Below are 10282 nucleotides of genomic sequence, written 5' to 3'. Positions count from 1 at the left end.
CGTCTGCACCCACCACGCGCTTCCTCTCTCTCCCCCCGCGCGCGCGCACGCAGAGGATCCAGGCACCGGGTCTCGCTCTCGGGTGACGGTAGGGACGCGCGTCCGGCCCGGGGCTCCGCATCTCCGCGTCTCCGCGTCTCCGCGTCTCCGCATCTCCGACGTCCGCCCGGGGAACAGAAGCGAGAGCAGGACCGAGCGCCACCGTGTCCGCGGCCAAACGGGTGCTCGCTGCGTGTGCGGTTTTTTTTTTTGTTTTTGTTTTTTGTTTTTGGTTTGTTTGTTTTTATACCCGCCGATAGAGGAGCACAGGCCCCGAGTTTGGCGGAAGAACGCGGCGATATCGCCCTTTTTTAAAAGGCACGAAAAAATGAACGAGACCGACGGCTCCGCTCCGCTGGAAGAGTACGACTTTGAGCGGAGGTTCGACGAGAGGGAGGCTCTGGAATGGATGCAGGAAAACTGGTAGGTCACGCCCGGATCCAAACTATGTGCAACCGAACGCCTTAAAAAAAAAAAAAAAAACCGGCGGGTCGCTGCTCCCCTCCCTCCTGGCGCGCAGCTCCGCGCCCCATGCGGGAGCGACCGTCTCTGCGGTGGGCGGGCGCTTCGCGTGTCTTCGTGCGGGTTGATATGTTCCACACCGGCCCCGGTCCCCACTGGGATGTCCTTGGGGATGCGCCACGCGGCCGTGAACTTCCCCTCGGACCACACACGTAATGTAGTTTACGTCGGGGCTCCACCTTTCAAAGCATCATCCGCAGCGTGTTCATGAGCATCATGATCATCAGCACCATGATTTGCATCTGGGGGGCACGGTGGAGGGATCGCAGGGGGCCCGCCCCCAAAAATACTTTCCTTTATTCTTTGTTTTACGTTTTTAGTATATAACCCCCCCCCACACACACAAATATACATGTAACCCCGCCCTCACTGCCGAAGTGAATCAAATTTCTCTGAGCTTGGCACTCCAATGAAATTGTAGTTGACGATTAATTATCACACACATAATTGTGATCAGTTGTGATCTTTTCATTTTGTTCGTTTAATGGCACTATATAGTGGCATCGAGTAAAACTTGCATATTTGCACATCCGCCTATTACAGAAGTTGTATTTGCGTTGAAGGTTGGGACATAAAAATAGATATAGGACAAGACAGTGGGCCATTTCTACCCTTCTCATTCTCATATATACACTATATGATATAATAATAAATTGCGCATCTGACTCAACCCCTGTATACATGTTTATCGTTTATTCACCAAGCGATTTTCCCATTTTCCAATTAAATGTGTGCAAAGTGGGAGTGATTTCTGACTTGACTGACCTCTTCCTTCTGCTGTTTTGCCATAAGCCTTCTGCAAAGCCTGAGGCACCCAATACTTCCAGCAACGCCATTAACTCCATCACATATCAATTTCCACGAAACACATTTCCTGATGAGGAAGTAAAGCCGAAATGAGGAAGGAGGAAAAGGGGAATTAGAAGGACACGGATGGGCAGAAAAGGGGAATTAGAAGGGGCACAGATGAGCAAATTCCCTTTTGTACCTCTGTGTCCCTTTCATGACTTTGTCATCAGTCATGACCTTACTATAATCATGCATTTGTAGCTGCTTCAGGAATGCACACAACACTATCTCTTTTGTCTCACAAACACGCATGCGCAATCGCAGACACACACACACACACAAAACTTTGAGTAAATGAAGGGAACCAGGCACTGCCACACTGTAGTTCACATGAGGAGGAGTTGTGTAATATCATTATTATGACAATGTGTAATAATTAACAACAATAGCCTTTCCCTGTATCATACGCAGACATGAATGGCAAAAAATTTGACTTTTTTTTAACAATAATGTCAAAGACAAGGAGCCAACTCAGGTTATTGTGTCAGCAAACCAAAGGGTTATCTAAAATTCTGGACTCCGCCAGGATAACATGTGTCGCAAAGTGTTATCTTAATCCTACAATGAGCTGAGGACACTCCCCTGCATGATCCTGGTGCCCCAGGCTAAGGTTCACAAGTATAGAAAAACTAGAGAGCGGTTACAGTTATTACATTAGCAGTTGTAACATGCACCTTCCCATAATAATATGCCTGTTTTCCCAATGACACTTTTACATGAGATATATTTAACGCCCATTACCCAAGTGAGTTCTTCATGATAAAACTAGACTTTTCACAAACATCAATCGACCGCGGTGAGGTGTGTCCAGTGGCTCACTGCCTCAAAGTTAGCGTTCATTCAGGCGATTCCAAATGATCCGCATCTAACTATTCCTAATTATGGACGTCAGACGAGTATGCAACATGGCCAGCAGTTTTATGTGAAACCTCTTTCAGAAATGTGCAAATGTGTACATATGTCTTCGATTATAATGTCCTTCTATTATCTCGACAACCATTTGTCCGATCAACTTCACTCTTGGCGGGTGTACTGCTGGGGACCCAAGGATGGGCAGAGTCGAATAAGGTGCAATTTGGACCCCCGGCACGCGTAATATTTAAAAACTTTCAATAAACAGCGAACGGCGAGCCAGCAGGTTTTCATAGATTCTCGACTAGCTTTGGTGCCTCCATCTTGGGATAGGCGTCACTTAACAATATAATCGAATACTCAATTATTATAAGTTTCAATTGATTTAACCAGAATTCAGTGTTACACACTTGGAAGAACAAAACAGAAAGCCTTCATGCGCACATTGAAAGAGGTTACCAGTGATAACAAAGTCAACATAGGTTTATCACACGAACACATGGCAGTGGGTCTGACAGTCTGATGTCCCAGAACAGTTGTTTGACCATAAAGATATGGACCCTCCCGACCTCTGATCGCCTTACGCAACTACATTGCATACAACAGTGTATTATTGCTAAATAATGCAATTTAGGGTTGGGGCCGTACAGGTGCAACATTATGCGCCTGCGTGGGCAGAAGCTGCAGTTAAAAAAGCCAAACATCATCAGAAAGAGTCTCCCTATCCACTTTCCACCTTTATAGTATTGACACAATTAGTTGTTAACCCAAATAAGAGGGTAACATTAGGGTGTTCTTATGACTTTTGATGTCTTTAATTTAGGAATGCAGCAATATTGATGCTGGTATTTGATATTTTCGATGAAGTTGAAACACAGTGTTCAAGGTGTGAAACGACATTCTCTCCATGTTCTGCCCTACTACTTTAAGTGTACAGGTGGTTTCTAGATAGTATGCTCATGCAGCGGCACAGAAGAATATATTGGTACTATATTTTTAAGATAAGAGAGAACACTTTATTGATGCCGAAATTCAACCAAACAAAATCAGTCAACACTTACGTACTTAAACACCTTTTCCACTGTGCAAAAAACCTGCTAACACCAGCTAACATCTGGTATTTGTCATTAGTGGGAAAGGTTGCACCCGGGTTTCATTCCCAGGTCAAATGACCCTGCAAAAGTCATGGGTATTTATTGGCTCCAGCTCCGATCAGCTGTGATGAAAACATGACACCCGGGTAGACACGCAAATTTTCACCCCTTTACCTGCACGGTGGGACCCACGTTGAAGTCCCAGACAGGGGTGCGTAAATAGACAGGAGTATCCTTGTATCATTTGATAATTTCATATCCGATTTGGAATCCGACATCAAATTCAGAAGTATGCATGCGGAACCATGAAATGTTTTGAATGTGGGGATCTTTTCCCTAATCACACTGGAACCACGACACACCCTTTTCGGGTGGGTTTGTGACGTTGAACGTGACACACCGGACCAGAAAAAAAGAAAGGCATAGTCCTCTACTGGCCATGGGAAAGGCATCAATCGCCTATTTTTTAGCGGGTTTAAAACCCACATTTAAAACCCGGGTATACCTGCTAATTTTGGTGTAAAAACGGTATCATAGATTTATTTGACTTCCTACTTATTGAACGGATTAATACTGTAACTGAACAAGGATTAAATTGAGTAGCACCATGCTGCCTATATTTTTAGTCTCGTCAAAAAGACTCGATAACCTGGAGCCTTATGTTATTTTTGTATTATTAATTGTATCGGAAGCAGGTTCAACACAGTTTTATGGTTCGGCAGGACGCTCGGGTCCAATTTGGCTCTGTTCTCTTTTGTTTGGCTCTGCTACATGTGGCGGCCGATGTAGTTATAATCCGTGTTTCTCTCGTCCCTCTCCAGGAGCAAGTCCTTCATGTTCTGTGGCCTGTATGCTGCACTCATATTCGGAGGACAACACTTCATGAGGGAAAGACCAAAGCTGAACCTGCGCAGACCGCTGGTGCTGTGGTCACTCAGCCTGGCCATCTTCAGGTGAGATACACAAAGCAGCGATTTTCGCACACATTAAGTGGTGTGCAAAAAAATGAACTGTTTTTATTAACCCTAATTCATTCACTTTCTCCTTAATAGAAAAGTTGACCTATATACGTTATTTGGACATGTGTCACAACCATTTCTGCCACTGTCTATACTGCTTTTGTCAATAAACGGTATTTTGTTATCAGATGAGAATCCAGTCATTGCATTTATGTTTGCTATGTTATGGCAAACATACTTACACTTAACAAAGGAGGCGGAAATATGTTCCATAAGAAAACACACCTCAGCACCTCAGAAAACAATGTTTTGTAATGATCAAAATAATAAATTCTCGTTGAAAATAGCACAGGAGATTGTGAGATGTTTATAATCTAGTCCAGCTCAGGCACTCAGAGTAACAGTTACCGACCCTAAATGTATAGTTTTAGACTGCAAAGGAGGAAGGAATACAATTACCAAACTTGAAGTTGCTGCGCATCTCATTGCAAAAGTCTATTAGTAGAATCAGCTCATAACCCCTGTTACATGAGGAGAGCGCACGCATACAGATGCGCACACACTCTGCACAGCGCCGGACATGGCTGGCTATAATCACTGAGCTCTCTCTTTAATCCTAATCCCACAGCGGCGGGAATGACCTGCCTAACTCCGCCGGCTACACACTTGACGGCAGGACATTCATTTATGGCGTATGAGTGTGATAACGGCCATAAAGCCTTTCCAAATTGTGTTTTTCATATTTTCTGAGGTCTGATTGTGTTTTTTATGTTTTTAATTGATTATAATATTCTCAGTGATGACATTGAATGTCAACCGTGTCCATCAGCGGTAGTTGTTTTTTTTTTTAGGTGATTTTTGGGGTGATTTTTGTCCTTTTTATTTTGTTTTTAATGACCTGCAAAGGGCAATTCAAAGTGTGCGCTAATAGGAACTGGAATTCCACGTTGCCGCTTTAACAACATCCAGTGCCTTTTCTACCTGTCTGGAGAAATTCTCAAATAGGATAAATAAATCCACCGTAAAACCCATTTCCAGGTCATTCTGAAACGGGCTTTCTTTCCTTCTTTGGTTCGGTTCAGTTCGGTTGAGATGTTGGAGGAACAACGCGGTGGTGCGGAGCGAACTCAGAACCTTTTATCCTTTTAAAACACCTAATTAAGTTTTAACCAAACCTCTGCCCTGTAATTGGCTAGTTACTGTAGCAAGTCACTCAAGGGTCAGCTCGTGAATATATATTCAGCCAAGACCACGTCCGCTCTATTGAGACAGTTACAGGTAGGCATATATGAATCGACTATTGATTAATTACTAATAAGAATTTAATCGGTGAAGGGGCAAATTCACAAAGTGATTGCGCGGCTTTTGCGCCCACTAAACCGACGCAAATAACAGAAAAAGCGAGTGCCTAATTCACAAAGCACCCGCAAACGGCGAAATTCACTGCTAACTGTGCTAACGGTGCTATTTACACGTATTTTAATGATGTATTATTCATACATTTGGTGCAAAATTGGCTCTTTTGTATGCAAATGAGCCTCGTTGCAAAAAGCGTCCAATTCACAAACACTGGTGCTGATAGACACACGCAGTTAGTGAAATTATTATCGTCTGTAGAGAACTGGTGGTAACTTGTTATAAGGAGTGTCACGCCCACATTTCCCAGTGATCTGTAAATAATATTTGGCCACTCTCGATGCCAAGGAGGAGACCTCAGTATATGTCTATTGTTGCTCAACAACTTATGCTGCGTTCAGATGTAACACGGTAGATGGGAACGGGATAACGTCAGAGGAAAAAAAAACCCGGAGTAAGGGAGAGGTACGACAGCAAAACGAAACAAGAGATATTTTGCTATGGTGATGACTCCAATAAAACATATAAAATGTTCTTATTTCGTGTCTGTTATTCTATATAATAATTTTAGTAGTCTTTAGTAATATTATTGGCATCTCAATGTTCATATCTGCACCAAGTGAGTCGTAAATATTCCTGCATGCGCGAACCAGCAAAATCAGCAAGTCTTGCCTCGAACTTCTCCATTTTTAAATGAAATGATGCACCAAGTCACAAAATCTCTGATGTGTGCAACATCAGAGATCAAACCACATAAGGCTAGTCATGACATGTGCAAAATACTCAGATGGAGGTTTTGAATGAGCGATAGTAAAATGTGCCACCTAATAAAATGATTCTCCCATGCGACGTCTCATTGCAGTCCAGAGACCTTCACCTGAGCAAACAGTGTATGTGAATGTCAATGCCAATGTATACATTAAGCACTAGGTAAAAGTAACATGATCAATAGAAAACACCACTCATCGTAACAGAAAACAACTGATTTAAATTATTTGAAGTGTAAGGGGTGACAGTGTTTTACGACGATGACGTCACTGAAGCACCTCATCCTACCAGTCAATAAACTGCATGTTGGAAGTATGGCATGAATTGTGTTTGCTTTGTCACATCATCCGGTGCAGAGAAAAAGTCTTGATTTCTCTGAAGAATCTGAATCAATACACTATTACAGCAAGAGGGTGTTTCTCTATGAGCTTTTACGACAACTGTCCTAAATACTGAGTACCACTACTACTAATACTAATACACTAAGTCCCGCTGTAGCTGTGATGTGTCACCAGTTCTTCTCTTCCTGCCCCACCTGCGTTGCTACTCCTTATTGTTGTTATTACACAGTTGTAAATTTAGGCGCCAATGTATGTTTTTTGTATTTTTCCCATGTTCACCCCGATCCAAGAACTCAACTCTTTCTTAGAAAAATAGAGAAGAGTTTCTGTAGGCCCTTACTCGTTATCCACAGGAAAGTTAGATTCAACATTTCACAAGTTAAGTGCTACATTTAGCCTGTTGAGTTAGAATGTGCTGTTCACAGCACTCAGCAATGTTCCAGTGCCAACCAAGGACGTTTAATAAGGGGATTTGTAGTCACAAACACAGTCTATAATCGTTGCTAATGATCAAACGTCTGTGATATTGATGTATAGTGAACTATACGGCACAATTATACTACACACCCACTTGCCTGCTGTTTTTATAGCTATCTACTGGACCACAGATGTATCTGAGGACATTACTTAATCGCCAAAGTGGACCGTAAATCGTCCACTCTGGTGAGGGTGGCATTATGAGGCTGGGCTTTTGTCTTGCTAATCTATTTGCCGCTGGATTGGCTTCTTCTTCGTTCAGTATCATAGGAGCTCTCAGGACCGGCTCCTACATGCTGCACGTCCTCACCGGCAGCGGCTTCAGGCAGTCGGTGTGTGACACCAGCTTCTACAGCGCTCCCGTCAGCAAGTTCTGGGCTTACGCCTTTGTCCTCAGCAAGGCCCCCGAGCTGGGTAAGTCTGTGCTGGCATAAAATGTGTCAAGGGATCAAACTTGCATAATGTATAGATAAGTGCATGAGCAAATGCAAGGTTGAATGGAGTGAGGGATACAGGGGAATCGACTTTAGTGGTTAAACACAACCTTTGTACATCAGTTGTCGACAGGCTCTGATAAACTTTTTTGTAGGGAATTGTGAAAGGTTAAGAAATTAGGCGTAATGCTGTGTACACTAATGAACTTCCCTAGTAAGCATTTAAAAATAGAAATTAGAAGCCCTTTTTGACACACATGCATATTAGTAAGGATCTCACAATTTGTATTGGTATCTTACATTACAGACATCCACTGCAATTTACCTTAAGTGGGAACAAAGCAGTGGCCAGACAATGCTGTAACCTTGCCTGACCAAGTCACTTTATACTCATGCATTCCTCATGGAGAACTTTAATGGTCTAGTGCATTTACATTGATCAGTGGAAAACCATTACCTCAAAAGCCATGTCTCTGCAGCTGGACCTCCCTCTCCCTCTCTGTACAGCAATCCGGTCTTCTTTCTCCCTGTCAGACAGAGACTCAGCTGCTGTCCTCAATGGAAGATGATGCTGAGCTGGCAGGAAAAAAAATCCATTAGTGCGTGATTGATACATGAAATGTCTCCTCTGCCTCATATAAGAAGGACATTCTGGTTCCTTACAGATTGGGGCATTATTTAACAAGAGGTCAGACATAAACTATACCATGCTGGCTTATTGGATTTAGGGGTGTTAATTCCGAATATAGCTTTACTGATGATTTATTTTTATACTAAATCATTCATAGACCTATGCTTGTTTTTCTGGAGGATGGTAAGATTAATGTTTTTGACACGGTCAAAGCTTGCCTCATGAATACAGATTGTTTGGACTTTGTGCATAACCGACCATCATCTCCCCGCAGGTGACACTGTGTTCATTGTGCTCCGTAAGCAGCGCCTCATCTTCCTCCACTGGTACCACCATATCACCGTGCTGCTCTACTCCTGGTACTCCTACAAGGACCAGGTGGCCGGAGGCGGCTGGTTCATGACCATGAACTACGTTGTGCACTCCCTCATGTACACCTACTACGCCGCCCGGGCAGCGGGCATGCGGGTGCCTCGCCCCTTCGCCATGGTCATCACCGCCACACAGATCCTGCAGATGGTGATGGGCCTCACTGTCCTGGGCCTGGTGTACCTCTGGATGCATGAGGTGCGCTGTCCGACCAATGTGCATAACGTGGCCTGGGGCTTTCTAATGTACCTCAGCTACCTTTTCCTGTTCGCCTCATTCTTCTACAACTCCTACCTCAAGGGCTCCGCTGGGGAAAAGGGAACCAAGGCTGAGTAGATTGCTTTGGTCCAGGGCGGAACAAGCCTCTGGACCCTGCTGGGGTGTCATATTAGAGTGTGCCATACCGTACGTATAAATGATAAACAATGTTGTGCCATGAAGGGGTGAGTCACAACTAGTTTGCTGGTTGCTGGGTCCACGTCTAAATGTGTCTATTTTTACACAACCTATTGAAGGCACCTGTGGGGTGAAATATTGTTTTAAGAACATACTCCCAAAACCCATAAAAGATGCTTGTCAGGGATGAGTGGACCGGGGAACCAGTGCAGGCACACTATAATATCTTCCCCAGGAATACACCAACAGTAAAGAGATGATTATTTTGTGTATGAACATCGGAGTGACTTCATTTAAATAATTTGCTTTCTGTCTCAGACTCTTGAGTAGTGTTATAGCTAAGTGTAAAAAGTTGTTTCGACAGCTGTTAATGTACTTACATCTGAATATTTTGGGGAAAAAAACATTCCATTACATTAATTGAGGCATATGAACAAGCTCATAATTTGGGCAGAAAGTTGTAATTATGGGGCCGCTGTTTTTAATACACACCTGTGAAACAGGAATTGTGGGATACTCAAAAAGGGAAATGTGAATTCACAATGCACTGCATAGACTTTTCTTCTATTTAGCTTTAGGAATTAGCACACACAACAGGACAACATAGCACTTACAATGCAATTATGAAGCTTAAGGCACACACACAAACAATTTACTTACTTATGTTGTCAGAGAACAAAAACCTGATTGCGGCATTTAATGCCATCTTCTTATGCTATTGCATATCTTTACTGACTAGCGATATTCCCAATCTCCTTCATAAAGCCATGTGCAATTTACTGAAAATTTCTGAACCTTACTAATTGGGGTAGGGTTAGGGTTAGTGTTTAATCAGACAGATACAATGGAAATATGATACAAATGTCATTATTGCTATGTTTTCTGTGATATATTTTACTTGGCTAATCAGCACCTCGTTAAAATTGTATTGTCTCTTGAGTGAATCTTAGAATACACAAAGACAGACACGTACCTCAGTTGACACCTGTGTCTATTTGAATTAATGCCGAACTCCCTCCAACCGTTGTACCTTACCCCATCTCCTTTCTGAAATGTTTACCGACCGCGCACTTTTAGTCTTTGTCCCTTTCAATTAGAACACTGTACTGACACCCGTATGCAGTTCCCCACCTGACTTAAAAACTAAAAATAGTAGTTACAATTCTAAAATTGGCCTTTTATTGAACATGTTTGT

The 10282-nt window shown here is 43.1% G+C and overlaps 1 protein-coding gene across 1 annotated transcript; it reads left to right on the top strand.

Moving 5' to 3' along the window:
• Nucleotides 1-367: 367 nt before the first annotated feature.
• Nucleotides 368-9994, top strand: LOC307245517 (very long chain fatty acid elongase 6-like; the record flags this gene model as incomplete). Its single annotated transcript, XM_080021123.1, has 4 exons — nucleotides 368-462; nucleotides 4178-4309; nucleotides 7520-7671; nucleotides 8597-9994. 4 exons carry the CDS (start codon nucleotides 368-370, stop codon nucleotides 9025-9027), a joined length of 810 nt encoding a protein of 269 aa, XP_079877249.1. The 3' UTR covers nucleotides 9028-9994.
• Between the last annotated feature and the right edge of the window lie 288 nt (nucleotides 9995-10282).

The sequence above is a fragment of the Zeus faber genome, assembly GCF_960531495.2.
Source record: "Zeus faber genome assembly, chromosome: 20".
In the NCBI taxonomy this organism is placed as follows: domain Eukaryota; kingdom Metazoa; phylum Chordata; class Actinopteri; order Zeiformes; family Zeidae; genus Zeus; species Zeus faber.
The sequence above is the reverse complement of the archived record's forward strand: the minus strand, read 5'-3'. Positions and strand labels throughout refer to the sequence as shown.